General features: G+C 36.1%; 1 protein-coding gene across 2 annotated transcripts; it reads left to right on the top strand.

The window, feature by feature from the left end:
• The first annotated feature begins 5,438 nt into the window (after nucleotides 1-5,438).
• On the top strand, nucleotides 5,439-11,794 carry LOC147506722 (protein PIR-like). 2 transcript variants are annotated; one of them, XM_086558785.1, is made up of 12 exons: nucleotides 5,439-5,561; nucleotides 5,709-5,781; nucleotides 6,256-6,320; nucleotides 6,494-6,571; nucleotides 7,073-7,192; nucleotides 8,205-8,272; nucleotides 9,390-9,482; nucleotides 9,883-9,952; nucleotides 10,458-10,522; nucleotides 10,656-10,851; nucleotides 11,000-11,213; nucleotides 11,292-11,794. In XM_086558785.1, exons 1-12 carry the CDS (start codon nucleotides 5,508-5,510, stop codon nucleotides 11,306-11,308), a joined length of 1,113 nt encoding a protein of 370 aa, XP_086414911.1. In that variant the 5' UTR covers nucleotides 5,439-5,507; the 3' UTR covers nucleotides 11,309-11,794. The 2 variants fall into 2 exon arrangements, with proteins under 2 accessions (XP_086414911.1, XP_086414910.1); XM_086558784.1 differs by having other exon boundaries at nucleotides 11,000-11,794.
• Nucleotides 11,795-16,843: the final 5,049 nt, after the last annotated feature.

Genomic DNA, 16,843 nt, shown 5'->3' with positions numbered 1-16,843 from the left:
TAATAATAATATGAAAAAAAAAACTAATAAAAAACATTTCAATAAACCAATGTTTTTTTTAACTTCTCTTTTTGTCCTTACAAAATTATCATTTATCATTTATTTTGAGTCCAAAACCATTACAGAGACACAAATGTGTCTTTGAAGGTTTGATGGGTTAATGAGACTAAAACAAATAGCCAAAAGCCCAAAGCTCAACCGGTAATTTTGTATAATTCTAATCACCCATAACAAACCCGTAAACTCTCCCTAATTTATTTCACTCTCAATTCTTAAACAAGCATCAGACCTCAACCTAAACAAAAAACAAATTCATAAAAAATTTGTGCAACTTGTTACAGGCTTGTCCTAATATTTGTAAAACTCGTTATCATTATCAATAAAATTTTCACTTAAGAAAAACAAATAACAAAACAAAACAAGTTAATTTTTTTTATTTTCAATGTTAATCTTTTATAGTTTTATCCACATGATAGTAGGGTTATATAGACTTATAGTATTATAAGAAGTTAACAATTTGTTGAATTGTTGTAGACTTGTAGACTATATTATATAGATATATTTATAGACATAACACTTGTCATAATTATTTGTAAAACTCGTTATAGACTTATAGGGTTATATAGACTTATAGTATTATAGAAAGTTAACAATTTGTTGAATTGTGGTAGACTTGTGGACTAGATTATGTAGATATATATAGACACAGCGCTTGTCCTAATTATTTGTAAAACTCGTTATCATTATCAATAAAATTTATATTTAAAAAAAACAAAAAAACAAATATATAACAAAACAAAACAATGTAATTTTTTTATTTTCAATGTTAATCTTTTATAGTTTTTTCCACATGATAATAGGGTTATATAGACTTATAGTATTATATAAAGTTAACAATTTGTTGAATTGTTGTAGACTTATGGACTAGATTATGTAAATATATATAGACATATATAGCGCTTGTCCTAATTATTTGTAAAACTCGTTATCATTATCAATAAAAATTCTATTATAAAAAACAAAAAATAAATATATAACAAAACAAAATAAGGTAATTTTTTACTTTCAATGTTAATATTTTATACTTTTCTTCACATGATAGCATGATAGTAGGGTTATATAGACTTATAATATTATAGAAAGTTAACAATTTGTTAAATTGTTGTAGACTTGTAGACTAGATTATGTAAATATATATAGACATAGTAGTATCAATTAATGGTTTAAGTGCTTTTAAGTAGTTAACTTTGTTAGGTGACTATTAAATTCTTAGTAGTCAGCGACACTCTAGTTTTACAAAAGTAGCTATTACATAAAACAACACCAATTGAAACTTAAAAACAACAAAAACTAAACATAGTAGTAGTAGTAGAGTTAGACTCTTCTTCTCCGAGTAACTTCTTCTTCATTTCTCTTCTCCTTCTCCATTTCACTTCTCACACTTCTTATCATGAATGTACATGAACAAGAGAACACCATAGGTGAAGGTAAAAAACAGGGAGAAAACCACCTGCATCAGTTCGATACCCACATACTTCAGTGTTGTTTTAGTACTGTTCCTCTCTAACTTTTCCAACAATACAGCGAGTTGATCGTTTGTTTTCGGTGGATATTCTCTGACTCTTAAGCTTTTAGCTGATTTATCATTTTTATAAAACAAATAAAGTAGCCTACCATTTTCCCAAATGATAACTACATTTCCTAAGGAACTCAGACAGTAAAACACTTTAGCACCTGCTAATAGAACCCTACACACAGTTTTAAGGTTACAAAATATAGGTAGGCTAAATAGAAATGTAACCAGGGCAACTGTGGAGGTGGTGATGACAACTTGGGATTTAACGGCTTCAAATATTTGGCTCTAAAAGTGTATTGTAGTCTTTTTGCCCAACCATTTTTGCCTAAACTTTAACTCAATTTTGCTTTGTTAAATGGGGCCATTTTAAGAAGTTGTGACTTGTGAAAGTTGTGAGGAAATGAAAAGCCCCTCGTCCTATTTATAAGGGTGTGTTTGAGTTATAGTGTACCCGGGTTCAAATTTGAGCGTGAGTTGGAACTACCTCGGGTTGATTTTAGTTAAAGAAAACCCTAAACCGGGTTCAGTTAAAAATGGCATAACTTGGTGGTTTTTTTCAACCCGAAACATTAGATATTTTGTTTATTAGCCTTAAATAAAAAATGTGTTTTTATGGGGCGTGTTTGAGCTCGGATCGGATTATGATATGGATTTACATAATTAATTCTCAAATTTTTCATAACCTAATATGTCATGCCAATCTGATATGATTCATGTTTTGAAATGGTAACATTTTTCCAAGTAATTGAATTTTCGACAAACTTCAAAAAAAATATAAATCGGATGCAATTGAATTTTTTTGAATATTCAAAATTTTTAACACTCAGTCTATTTTATAATTTGTATAATGTATACATGCAAATTCTAGGGTTTTAGTTTTTTTGTCTTTGTTATTGATGAATGCAAGTTTATCATTGTAACAATTCTAATTACATTAGAACCATAGCTTCGAATTGAGCGGAATCTCGAATTTTGTCGGATTAGTTTTTTGAAAAATTCAAAATTATATGTTAAGGATCGAAATATTGATAATTTCAAAATATGTTCAAAATATACTGAATAAAGTGTAGGGGCATTTTTTTTTTCACCATCAAAATCGTTTCGCTTACTTTTTTACCTTCAACTCACATAAACAAAATAAAAATCATCCAACACCTATTACCACAAAATAAAAATTATACATATCGCAAATGTATTTGTGGTGATATATAGGTGTTGGATGATTTTTTTTTTTGTTTATGCGAGTTGAAGGTAAAAGTAAGTGGAAGCGATTTGATGGTGAAAAAAAATTGATAGTGATGAGGTGGTGAGCAAATAAAAATAAGGTGGCGATGAATCACTTTCTAGATAGGAATCTATAAAGTACGACTTTGAATACCAATTAATGTAGAAAAAAGTTATAGAAGTAAAAAAGAATGGAGATTATAAGATTGAACGAATTAGAACAATATGTTAAAAAAAACATGAAGATTTAGAGTATAAAGATATGTAATAACAAAAACAACTCAACTAAAAGATTCTTGAATAATAATCAAATAATAATAATAATGGGTTGGTTCATACAGAATAATAATAGAGAAACCATATTTATAGATATGATTTGTTAGACTCTAAACAATTCAAAATAAGAAATACTTATAATTTATAAATAACTTAACTCCTAATTAAAACTATTCTAGAACCAACTATTGATATGTTTCCTATCCTACATAAGAAACTTAAGTAAAACTTTATAACAAAAGCAGAATAGATATAGATTGATGTGATATTAATAAAAATGTTATTTCATTATCGAAAACTAAAACAACAACATTTTAAACTTAAAACAACATAAACTAAAACAACAACAACTGAAACTTAACTAATATAAACTAAACATAGTAGTAGCAACAGCAGTAGACTCTTCTTCTCCCACTAACTTATTATTCAGTTCACTTATTCTTCTCCCAACAACTTTTTATGCATTTCACTTCTTCTCACACTTTTTGTCCCTGATATACACGAACAATATAACTCCATAGGTAAAGGTGAAAAAAGAAAAAAACGTCACTTGCATAAGTTGGAGGGCCACATAGCCCATTGGTCCCCAAACATTCGAGAGCTCTAACTTTTCTAACTCTATAATAAATTCCTCAGTTGTTTTCACTATATATTGTCGGATTTCTCTACTGGCATCCACTTGCATAAGTTCGATACCCACATACTGCATTGTTCCTTTAGTACTGTTGAGCTATAACTTTCGCAACTCTATAGTGAGGTCTTGGGTTGTTTTCGATGGAAATTCTCGGACTCTCAAACTTTCAGCCGACCGATCGGTTTCATAAAACATATAGAGTAGTTTACCATTTGTCCAAATGGTTATTACATTCCCTATCGAACTCGGGTAGTAGAACACCTTAGCAGCTACTAATAGTACTATACACACGGTTTTAAGTTTGCAAAATATGGGTAGGCTAAATAAAAACGTAACCAGCGCAACTGTGGAGGTGGTAACGACTACTTGTGATTTGACTGCTTCAGATATGTGGGTATGAGAGCATATTTAATGGTGAGACTTCTCTAGCACCAAATACCAAAATTTGGTGTTTTTCATATTTAATAGTGAGACCTCTCTAGCACCAAACCAAAAAAACATCCAGATTGAAATGTCAAATTTGCAAACAAAAATGCAATTGGACAGGTGATGCAACCGAATTTGTTTCCACCTAGAATTGGAATTACGGAAAATTCCGAATTTTGAAAGCAAATTTGAAGAATTTGGGAGGTGATACTACCACCTAGAGATGCTCTAAAGTTGCTTTCATTTATTTTTTTCCTTCCTTACTTTCAAAAAATTGCCAAGACGAGAGAAACTGACGAGGCATACCAAACAAAATTGGAGATTGTACCTACTCTATAGACGACAAGCATGTGCATTATTTTGTATATGGCGATGCACTGAGGCAATGACACTACCAATTATTACGATTCACGACACTATCTCATTATCTGTATTGTTGCTTACATCTACAAGGTAGCATGCTGTAAACAAAGGCCCATGCAATGGAATAGGCCCATGTACCATTGAAGTTGCTTCAAACTATGATGATCCATTCTATCCAAGTGAAAAAGCAAACAACCCCGTCGTTCAACCACCAATCTTGACTGCTTAATGGGACTTTTACTCTCAAAAGTGGTGGTTTTTATTCTTCTCTAAACTTTAGTAAGGCTTTCATCTTTCTACTATTTTTATTTATTTTTTATTTTGTTGTTGAGAAGATGAGACGTAAAAAATGTTTTTACCCCGACTTTGTTATTTGAAATTTGGAGTGTTAGATCTTTTGAGACTTAGATTAGATCAGACGGTTCAGGAGAGGTGTAAGATATGGATGTCACAATAAGAGTGTCACTATAGCCAAACCAATCAACCAAATAATTAAAATTTAAACGAAGAAACAAAAAAAGTTAAAAATATAATAAACCTGTGGAGTTGGGTGGAGGATTTTTAGAGTATTTTTCTTCATCTAATATACTCACGCAGCAGGCCAGATTAATAAAGATAAAAATCCTTAATTTCCTAATCAAACTCCAACTGTGGCTACTAATCCAAACTTAAAGATGGTGCCCACCCACCTCCTAATTATTATGACTCTTATTTTCCTATGACTAACGAAACCATGTATATATGATAGCCGGGTTTTCAGGAATCCCCCCTATAAATGTCACTTAAATTAAAAAAACTTCCTAATGTCACTTAGTAAAAAAAAAAAACCTCGTGCTACCGTGCTAGCACGGTTAAATATTTCATCCACATATATATCCTAAATATCGTCGATTTACCAGAAAACACCAGTCCGATATTTATGGTAACTAACGAGTCCGATATATATAAAAGGTTGTTATTAGTAAAGTTGTAGTGGGCAGATCGAGGAGACTACTGAAGTTTTTGTCGATGGCTGTTCCAGTTGAAGAAGCCATTGCAGCTCTTTCCACATTCTCCTTAGAGGTAATTATTATGTAGTAGATCTCATCATACCATTTCCACATTGTTCTATTCTTTCTGTTGCTTCACCAACACATTTTACACTTGTGATGATTTAGTTTGAGTTGAGGTTAAAGGAAAGTTTTTATCTTTAGCTAATTACGCTTGCAGGATGACCAACCTGAAGTGCAAGGCCTTGCAGCTACACTTTCAGTTGAAAGGTTTGCTACAACTAGTCCAATAGGTATGCTGATGGCAATATTATTATAAGATTGGTTTAAACTATTATAACATGTTGTGGTGATTCTTACATTCATATAAAACTAGTACTAAGTCACATTCACACGGATACGCGTGTTGGTGCCTGATACGGGCATGTGGACATAACTAATTAAAAAGGAAACTAGTACTATTTTTTAGTTACACAACTAATTCTTAGGCTGAAGACCTTACAAAGCATCTCCATACAAATATATAATGATTAAATTGGCATAATATGGAGTTGTAACTAGGTTATTAAGTTGTTTCTTTGTCTTTTAGGGTATAGAAGAAATCCTAGTTTGAAATTGTTTGCACAACGTGTCCGTGTGTACGACACGAGTGTGATTGTGTCTGTGTGCCTTATAAAAATAGGAAGCGTACCACAGGTCCTTGGTTTTCCTTAATTAATGTAGCTCATTCAGGTACTAAAAAATACATTCTACACTTTCTTCTGTAGATTATGGTGATGTTTCTGCCTACCGTCTATCTCTGTCCGAAGATACTAAAGCTGTCAATCAGTTGGTAATACCATTTTTTTCCCCCCAGAAAGTGTGAATTTTACTGAATTTAGCTTATTGAGCGTCCGCATTAAATGTTTCTTGTAAAACTTATCTTTTTTTCACTAGTTATTGATCTTACATTTAATTTTTGGCTTTAGTTGAAGCATTTGATGGATTATTTTGAAACACATGCAGAACATTCTTATCCAAGAGGGGAAGGAGATGGCATCTGTTCTGTATACATATAGAAGCTGCGTCAAAGCACTCCCTCAGGTTAATTTAGATATCAGCTTCACATACTCTATGCCTGGGCTTTGCATATATACACAGCGCGTTCATATCTCATAATGGGTGATCGCGACCGTTTATATGATCATTGGTATCTAACAAGGGCAATTATGTAAAATGGGCTTTATAAGCCCTTTTATAAAATTATTTTCCTTGTTCAAGAAAACAAAATGGATGGATTGTCAGTTGTGAGAGATGTTTAGCATTTAAAAATAATAAATAAATATGACCCAACTAACAATATTTTGGCATAATGTATTCTGCAAATTCAATTATATATTTCATTTTAACCTTGGAAATGAGGATTGGACGTAGGCGTCCGTAACTCATCTTGTCATGGACTCATGGGAGTAAGACAGCCTTTGGTTGTGTCAATGAAACTTTTTCTTCCTACAGTTGCGGCTTGAAATAGCCAGTTTAGCGGTCCATACATATTATTAGGTTCCTGTTTAATTCTGCTACATAATCATATCTGCTATGTTGCAGTTGCCTGATTCTATGAAGCAAAGTCAAGCAGAACTATATTTGGAAACTTATCAAGTGCTGGACTTGGAGATGAGTCGCCTACGGGACATACAAAGGTGGCAATCGTCAGCGGCTTCTAAAGTACATATCCTCAACTCTTTTTACATTTGATTTAAGTAGAGTGCATAAAGTAATTACTATTAGGTATTATCGTGTGTGTTGTCAGAATGAATTTATATTGTTCAAATATCATAAAACAAACCAGTCCAAATTTTTATTCATCAAATCTACCTACCTTGGCCTCAATAGTAATAATGTTTGCCTAATTGCACTGGCGGTGTGTATATTGTGTCGATATAAATGAAAGCTCTGCCCTTTATGTTTTAGCTGCTCTTTGAATGAAGATATCCTAGATGAAGAAAGTCATACATGAACTTAAGTGAATGCAATTCAATTTAATTAACTATTAGTTGAGAAAACGAGTAGGGCATCTTACTGAAATAACAAACAACCTAAAACTATTGAACCTTACAGGAGCAATAAATGCAGAAACGTTTTTTGTCATGTCTTGGCTGATGTACTCCATGCCATATTAGTAGAGGATGTTTGTTCCTCACGTCACCAGATCCGAGAGTCTGTCGCCAAGACATATTCACAAGTTACTCAGAATGCCCATCAGTACCACTTGAGCAAAATACCTACAATCTAAAGTGGGGGAAAATCTTTTACAACTTATGCCTTAGCGTGTGAAACATGTCGGACAGATCAACAGTATTTCCAATCTCTGTTGTGTGCCTCCTCTCCAGAGAGCACCCTATGAAGGGGTGTCCAAACTCCAAAGGGTGCCATGGACGTGTCGTAAACCGTACAGTCAAGAGTGTGATGAGTCTATTGTAGGTGGGGTCGAGAATGTGATGAGTCTGTTATATAAATGTGTTTAAACCATGAGTCATCAATGCGATGAGTCCTTGAACATATAAGAAAGTTTGTTTGAAAGATGAATTTAGTTCCAGTAGGCATTAGATGCCTCTTTTAATAAAGTGATGTGTCTTCTTTCAAGTTGTCTTCATAATAATGCTTTTACTTGTCTTCATAGTATTGCTATTCCTTTTGAGAGTTGTCATGTCAAGTTTACACTTCCTGTTTTATGCAGTTAGCAGCTGATATGCAAAGGTTTTCAAGGCCGTGCGGCGATAAATGGCCCAACAATAACTCATCTTGGTTAGTGTTTTTGTTTTAATTGTTTTTTTTGGAAACATTTTTAGGCTTTGAACCAGTAGTTATGCCAACTAATTAGTGCTATATCCGTTGAGCATCTCAGGGTGCTCAAACCAAATTTCCTACCATTTGAATAAGACTAGAAACTGTTCTTCTAATGGTTCCATTATGCATAAGCGTATTCCGTTATTACAATAAAAAAAGGTAACAAACATCTCATCTGAGACTATAACAAATATCTCAACATTCCCCTTCGTGTGGCATTACTTGAGCCTAACACTTGGACACCACACTTGGGTGATGTGGACTAGACGGGTCCTTTTGGGCCAAACACAGTAACATGCTCTGATACCATATTAAACACTACGAGCTTCCAACTCAAAACCGATTAGTGATAAGTGGAGAGGCCCAAGAACATTTATACTATATTGCAAGACTTCACACCAATAGCATCCTATATTCCAATACTCCCCCTTTATCTCGCGGTGGTTGAAAACCAACATGAGATTACCACCACTATGAGAATTTAGTTCCAAATATGTCATTGTTGCCAAACTTCAAGTCTAAAATTCTGCCCAAACAACCACGAACAATAGCAGCTTGAACTTGTAGACGGAGGCTTCCACATTGTATTCACATGGTCCAACAGATGGTAGGTACATACCATACCACAAACATGGAGTGGACTTCGTTAACACTCCCACAAATATGGAGTGGACTAGTTAATACTCCCACAAGGGGACCACGGGTCACGCACATACGACAACACAACACAAAACCGATTGGCCATGAGTGGAATGTCCCCGGGAACTCATATATTAATTAGCTAGGTGTCAAACTCCTGATGTGGGACTATTTATCCAACACCTATAAAAGGAGTTATACTCTGCTGTTCAATTATATTTTCGGCACAATGCTTTTTCCTAAACCCTAAACCCTAAACCCTGATCCAATTACAAAATGGTTCAGCTCTCTTGTAGTGTTGTTCTGTTTTTGTGGGGGAACCAAACAATGTAAATTTTTGCTCATCGCTTGTCCTATTTATTGCTGCTCATTACAGTTTTAAGTGTTGAAGTGTTTGTTTATCTGAATAACATTTAAATTTGATATCATTTGCTAGGTCTATGTTGAAGCTGCTTGATGTTTTGGTGCAGCTGGATCATCTTAAAAACGCGAAAGCAAGCATACCCAATGATTTTTCTTGGTATAAGAGGTATGATGATCATCTTCTTTGTTTCCTGTCAATTTTATTTTAGCTGGCATTTTGCTTATCTTCTAACGTGTAACGTACATGAACAATGAGATTATCCGATTTTGTTATATTGGTAACTGTGTCATTACCTTAGTGTTTTATACTAGCCTATTAGTTGTTTTTGTTCTGTCGTACCAGTTCAAGCACCCACCTTTAAATTGTCGTTCTCTTTATTGCCTGTTATCTAAGACCACTGTCAGGAGAAGTCTCACTTTCATTCTTGACTGTTGATTTGCATCTCATGTATACTGAATATTTTTACTAAAGTATTTGTTGAGTATCCCTGCTTTCTTTTTCTTCTGACACTGTGATCATCAAAAGTATCCCCTGTTGAAATTTGAATGTTTTTTTGAATTTTCAGGACGTTCACTCAAGTCAGTGTTCAGTGGCAAGACACTGATTCAATGAGAGAGGAGTTAGACGATTTGCAGGTTGTATATTTGGTGCCTAATATGGATGTCATCAAGTTTTGAGTTGTTGTGTTAGTCTTGAGGCATTTCATATCCAATTGTGGGAACAGAATTGGGTTTTTATTTCCTAAAAAATCCTAGAATGGCTGTTTTCTTTACATGGATATGCATTGCAATCATTTCACCTACATTTCATGTAACAATGTTTATGTCCATTACCAAAAGGTATATCATTGAACATTTCCTCCTAAATATTTCTGCTAGAGTAATCACTCTTTGACGGCATGAAAAGGACCTAAGAAGAGAACAAAATGATAAACCTGATATCTATTCCAGAACCTATATACTCTAATCTTTGCTGAACAAATCAATTTTTTGTTTGATTTGAATTTAGTTTAGCATCTTTATTGTATAATTGTGAAACACATCTGTCAGTTATTGTTACTTCCAGGTAGAAGATAATGGAAAGGGAGACAAAGTAGTAACAGTTATTTGTTAATTTTATTATATCTTACATTGCTTGCAGATTTTTTTGAGCACTAGATGGGCTATTTTGTTGAACCTGCATGTTGAGATGTTCCGTGTTAACAAGTATCCTTAAGAAAGTGCAACTGTAATTTATATCTGAGACTCAATTGTCTGTATTCAAGAATTATCTTACTCCCCCCTCCCTCTCCCTTTCTTGGATTTCTAGCCATATGTGATGTCCTTGACTCAATGGTAGTGTAGAAGACATTCTTCAGGTTCTCATAATATTCTGTGTTGAGTCCCTGGAGTTGGATTTTGCACTTCTGTTTCCAGAGCGACATGTTCTTCTTCGTGTTTTGCCTGTTCTTGTTGTTTTAGCTACATCTTCAGAGAAAGATGGTGAATCTCTTTATAAGAGGGTCAAAATCAACCGACTTATCAACATATTCAAGGTACGAAGCTTTTCTTTGCTGATTTAACCAATTGTTTTGACTATTACTTGTCATGAGATGTGATCGTACCATACTACGTTTTACTACAGATTTTGTAGATTAAAATGCTGAAGTTGTGGAGCCACCAATTTTTGTGCCTCTTTTGCAGAATGATCCTGTTATTCCCGCCTTTCCGGATCTTCACCTCTCTCCTGCTGCAATCATGAAAGAGCTGTCAACGTACTTTCAAAAGTTCTCAAGTCAAATCCGCCTTCTCACGCTTCCAGCACCGCATGAGCTCCCACCTCGAGAGACACAAGAATATCCATTACCTTGTTCAGCATCAATGAGCACCAATTTTTATGAAGTCCCTTATTTCTCTGGTATATGCATCTTTATCGGTAGTTGGCATTTTGGCATTGCATACACAGTCTCACATGATTGTTAAAAAATCATTATAGGTATCAAGAAGAGTTGACCAGTTTGTCACAAAGCAGTATTAGAGCCGTGGACTTGCTTATCGTAAAAGTGAGGGATGAGTGTGTGCTGGAAAGGTACCTAGCCTTGAGGTGAAGGTTGCACCAGTAGTTTAGTCCCACATCAGTTAGGCTCCGTCCAAGACTCGGGGTTCTCATGTGCTGATGGTTCTCTACTTAGTACAGACGACAGAGGCCTTTTGAGTCAAACTTACACCTCTAGTGAGGTGTGGTTAGGTGAGGACTGCTGGGTTGAGTTCAGCAGATCATCACGTAATGCCCATAAATCTAGGAGCTTATGCACAACAAGCATACAAATGCTGACAGTTGTTTGTGTAACATTTTGCACTATTACTTGTTCTGAAGATGAGGGCGTGTTTTAATTTCATTGGCGAGTATTATTGTCAATGGACATTCTTTGTTTTGTGTTTGGCACTTGTGGTGCAAGAAAAAGACAAGTTGAAACCTATTAAGTAAAAAGAGAAAAATGTCAACTATGATTACTTTCAGACATCATACAAGTTTTATTGCAAATCTTTGGTTAGGTTGGTTGATGAGTCTGAGCTGTTAGAAAATGTGGATGATGGATGGTGAGAAGTGATGTAGCATACTTCTAGAATAGAAAACAAACATAGTTGACCAAGAAGAAAGGATAATTTTTTTAAAAGGATTTCTAACACAGAAGCACTCTTATGTAATTGAGCACATATGTCAAATTTACTATGTTGAACCTTATACGAAGGCAAGTTTCTTTATGTTATATCACTTATATGTCTTTCATCATGTTTATATACATGTTAATTTTTATTTTTTCGTGTTTATTTAGTTCATTAATTTTGTGATTTACCACTGTGATTTATCTCATGCATCTATAAATAAAACCCCGGTTTGCTCTGCTATGTCCTTTTGACTTCGGTTGTTGAAACCTTTGCTGCTTTAGTCCGTACCTCAATATCTAGTGGAAAAACGATGCATTACACTTATGGAACTATTTGTGAATGGAAAACCTTGACTAATCACGTATCAGAGACATTACCATATCACCAACCACATTGGAGCTATTCGTTCCGAACATGATGATTTTGCAATTCGCTTTGCTTCATCAATGAATCAGGTACTCACTCATCCTGCCAAATACTTGATGGTTTTATGTTTGTAATTGTTAGATCCCCATTTACTCCAAAAGCTCGAGGTTCTAAAGAGCATGGACCAAAATATCGCCGATATATCCGATATATCGCCCGATATATATCGTATTTTTATTACGATATCGATATTTTCGACATATATCCACCGGGAATATAGAACTCTTTTTTTCGATATATATGAATTTTCGATATGAAACTTTATATCGATATAATCGATATTTCGATATAATCGATATATATCGGTTGACTTTTTGACCATTTTAAAATATAAATCCGATATTTCCAATATATTTCCGATATATATCCGATATTTCCGATATATCCGATATTTTCGATATTTTAAATAGTTTGGATTGGTTACCAAAAAAATGGATATATCGAAATATCCGATATATCCGATATATAGTTTTTGGGTACACCGATATATTCATCGATATCGATATTTTGGGGCTAAAAGAGGAATTTTATAAATTTCAAAGGGAGGTCATCGATTGAACATAGGTGGGACCCTCCGAGGAGGATTATTAAATTTGCTGAGAAGAAATGTCTTTGGAGAATCCACAGCCTTTTAGACCAAAACTCCAATACCATGTTAAATCTCCATTTACTCCAAAACTTCGAGCTTGTAGAGAAGGTGGAGTTACATGAAATTCAAAGAAGAGGCCAGGGGATTGAACATAGTTTGGGGCACACCTAGACAAAGGGAGGAGTAATAGATCTCAACAGATTTGTTTGTTTTTATTTTGTTTTGTTTTGTTTTGTTTTGTTTTTCTTTTAAACCGATGAATCTCAACAGAGACTCCTGTATTTATGCAAATATCTGCTGGAAGTCTCACACCACTAGTCACTAGACAGAGACAAGTTTACTATTGAGAGACCTAATCTGAAAGACATAATAAATTATGAATAAATCTTGCTGGGTGTAATGGTGCTTTTCTTCGCATGCAGATTATATTATTGAAATCAACGGATGGTGCAGATAGTGAGTGGTGCAATGAAGTGAAGGGAAATATGTATGATATGGTAGTCGAAGGTTTTCAGCTTCTAAGCCGATGGACAGGCCGTATTTGGGAGCAATGTGCTTGGAAATTCTCTCGTCCCTGCAAAGATGCAGTGCTCACAGACTCTCAAGAAACTTCTTTATTTTCTGATTATGAAAAGGTCTTTACTCTTTATTAATATAACCTTTTTTTTTTCAAATATGTGTATTATATTCCAGTTACTTCTTTTCAATCTGGAACATCTAATGCTAAAAGGTTCCACATTATACACTCTCTATTGATTAAGAATTGGTAAGTGGTTTGGCTGCTTGCCTGCTGCTGTAAATAAAATACTCCAGGAATATATATTACGACTTTTCTTGTACCTGGCGTCATATAGGCATGCTTTTACCTATATCTCTTGGGATATTTTGGCTCATCGATGAAAAAGAGATAATAAAATAAATAAGAGCGAATGGATAATGTCAGAGTTTTAAGGGACATCTCCCTCGGGGTTGGGGAGACATCTCCACCGCGGCTTCTTTTTTTGTTGTGGGTGGTTTTATTAGGGGTTTGGGCATAGGCCCAGAGATGTCCCTTTTGAACTTTAGCGGATTATGTTAATGCTCACTTGAATTTGATTATGTATTTTTAAGTGAAGAATATATCATGCTCATCATTGCGTGACCCTCTTTTTGGCATTTTTATTGATGCATGTTATTTTTCAATCCTGCAGGTGCGACTGAATTACACTGCAGAGGAAAGAAAGGCATTGGTAGAGCTTGTTAGTTACATCAAAAGCATTGGTTTTTGATGATGCAAAAATGTGATACCTTAGTAGCGGATGCTTTATGGGAGATTATCCGCTGAGGTCAAGATTTTGTGCAGAACAAGTTAGCCATTATGCTTGAACCACATTGAAGAAGAAAGATCTCTCAAAGGTGCATATGTATTACACCTGTTTATTTTATTTACTTTCCTAGAAGACTTATTTGGGATATCATCTCCAGAAATCACACTGAGCATGGCAAAAGCGGTGTAATGTTTTTAAAATTTGGACCATACTCAATATGGTTAGAAAATAGCATAACCTTTGGGTGATTAGTTTCCATCTTGAGAATATCATCTTCTCTGAGATTACCCTAAATTCATCTCCATTTGGATCCAATAACATCTTCATATGGTCAGTGGTTATAATTTGATGTGATGTTAAGTGTCTGCTAAACCTGCCAAGCTATCGCATCATCCCTTTCTTTTCTGTTAGTATTAACACAAATTCAATCTTTCTCAATTGCTTGTGTTCTATATCCGTTTCAAACTTTTAAGGATATTATCTGATATGCGAACCCTTTCAGCAGATTGGATGGCAAATACAAACAAACCTGAACCTGAATTGCACTCTTCACATGGCGGGGAAGAAAGCAAAGAAGGAAACTTTTTCTATCCAAGGCCAGTTGCACCGACAGCAGCTCAGGTTAGTTTGACTTCTTCCTGCATTTTGTCCCAATTCAGCTATTCTTAGTTTGTCTGTCTTGTAGGCTGTAGCTTTAAACAATGTTAGAAGGTCATTGACTTCTCCTTGTGATTTTCTTTCCTTCAGAGGCGTCTGGCAGCGTATGTGGCGTGTTTAATACGAAGGCGTTACTCTGGCGTTCTCGCTTAGTTGATCCTCAGAAGTATAGGTCTCAACTTAGCGAGGAGACTTCGGGCGATGAGCATGTAAGCTCTGAAATCGTCTGGCGTATGGCTGGCGTGTTTATGCGGCGTTACGCTCTGAAGGCGTTCACCAACTGATTGATCGTTAGGTCCACGACTTAGCGAGACTTCGGGAGAAAGCGATGAGCTGAAAGCTCTGGTCCTGGCGTATGGCGGCGTGTTTAGCCGAGACGTTACGCTCCCCGGCGTTCACCAGCAGTTGATCACAGAAAGTATAGATTATGACTTAGCGAGACTTCGGGAGAAGCGATGAGCTGTAAGCTCGAAGGCGTCTGGCGTATGGCGTGTTTGCGTGTTTTCTGAGGCGTTCCGACTAGTTGATCCTAGAAGTATGGGTCACGACTTAGCGAGACTTCGGAGAAGCGATGAGCACAATAAGCTCTGAAGCGTCTGGCGTATGGCCCGGCGTGTTTAACCGAGGCGCGTTACGCTCTGAGGCGTTCACCGCTTATTGATCCTAGAAGTATAGGTCCTCAACTTAAAGACTTCGAGGAAAATGATAGTTTTAATATAGGTAGCTCTGAAGCGTCTGGCGTCTGCGTATGGCGTGTTTAGCCCCCGCTTGCTTATACATGGGAGGTGTGGTTTGGAGATGTGAGTAGACCGCCATTTATGATACCTTCTTTGATTTTCTTTCATTTGAACTTTGTTGTGCTGGGGAGCGGGAATTACAATCAATGTCTGACTATTGGAAAAATTGCTTTAACAAGTATGTGTTCCAAGGTCGCGGGCGGCATCTTTCCTTTCTTGGGTTTTAATCAATCCTGGCATTGCCAACGACACGTTCCACGATGTAAGGGCCTTCCCATGTTGGTGCTAGCTTAAGCGTCGTCTTGAGTTTTCTTCAACCACGAGATCCCCTTGTTGAAAAATCGTGGATGTACTTTCGTTTGTTGTAAGATCTCTTGAGGACTGTTGGTAAAGTTCGCCACTCGGGACGGTTGCTGGGGTCACGCCGTTCCTCGAGAAGGTCGATCTCTCGAGCTAGAACTGAGTCATTAAGTCCTGTTTCGACAAGTTCAGATCGGGTTGTCGTGATTGTCAGCTCGGTGGGTATGACGGCTTCTGTGCCATAGCATAGGGAGAATGGGGACTTCGCCGGGTGCGAGTCAGAAGTCGCGATGAGCCCAGAGTATGTTCTCCAGCTGATTGGGCCACTGGCTTTTGTTCTTTTCAATTTTCTTTTTCAAATTCTCCAGAATGGCTTTATTGCTGGCCTCTGCTTGTCCATTGCTTTGAGCGTACTGTGGTGTGGAGAATGCATGAACGATCTTCCATTTGGCCAGAAACTCTTTGACTGTTTTCCCTTTGAACTGGGATCCATTGTCCATCACCAGTGTATGTGGTAAGCCGAACCGGGTGATGATATGGGTCCAAATGAAATTTTTGACGTTTGATTCTTTGACGTGTGCTAATGGAATTGCTTCAACCCACTTGGTGAAGTAGTCTGTGGCGGCAAGGACGAAACGAAAGCCCGCTCTTCGAGGGATGAACGGTCCCATAATGTCCATGCCCCCCATGTGGAACGACCAGGACTCGCGATGTTAATCGGGCCATGAAAGTCGGCTGTATGATGTTGTGCCCAAATGTTTGGCATTTGACACATTTGAGGACATACGCTTTAGCGTCAATCTGCATACGAGGCCAGAAGTAGCCTTGGGAGATCGCCTTGTGGGCAAGTGAGCGACCTCCA

Source organism: Coptis chinensis, chromosome 4, assembly GCF_015680905.1.
Source record: "Coptis chinensis isolate HL-2020 chromosome 4, ASM1568090v1, whole genome shotgun sequence".
Lineage (NCBI taxonomy): Eukaryota > Viridiplantae > Streptophyta > Magnoliopsida > Ranunculales > Ranunculaceae > Coptis > Coptis chinensis.
Note: the sequence above shows the minus strand (reverse complement) of the source record. Positions and strands in the feature narration are given on the sequence as shown.

Bases quoted from the DNA above. Each gene is read 5' to 3' on its own strand.
- LOC147506722 (XM_086558784.1), top strand. From the start codon at position 5,508: ATGGCTGTTCCAGTTGAAGAAGCCATTGCAGCTCTTTCCACATTCTCC. The intron at 5,782-6,255 runs GTATGCTGATGG...TTTCTTCTGTAG, and splicing joins TGCTACAACTAGTCCAATAG to ATTATGGTGATGTTTCTGCC. The intron at 10,852-10,999 runs GTACGAAGCTTT...CCTCTTTTGCAG, and splicing joins GACTTATCAACATATTCAAG to AATGATCCTGTTATTCCCGC.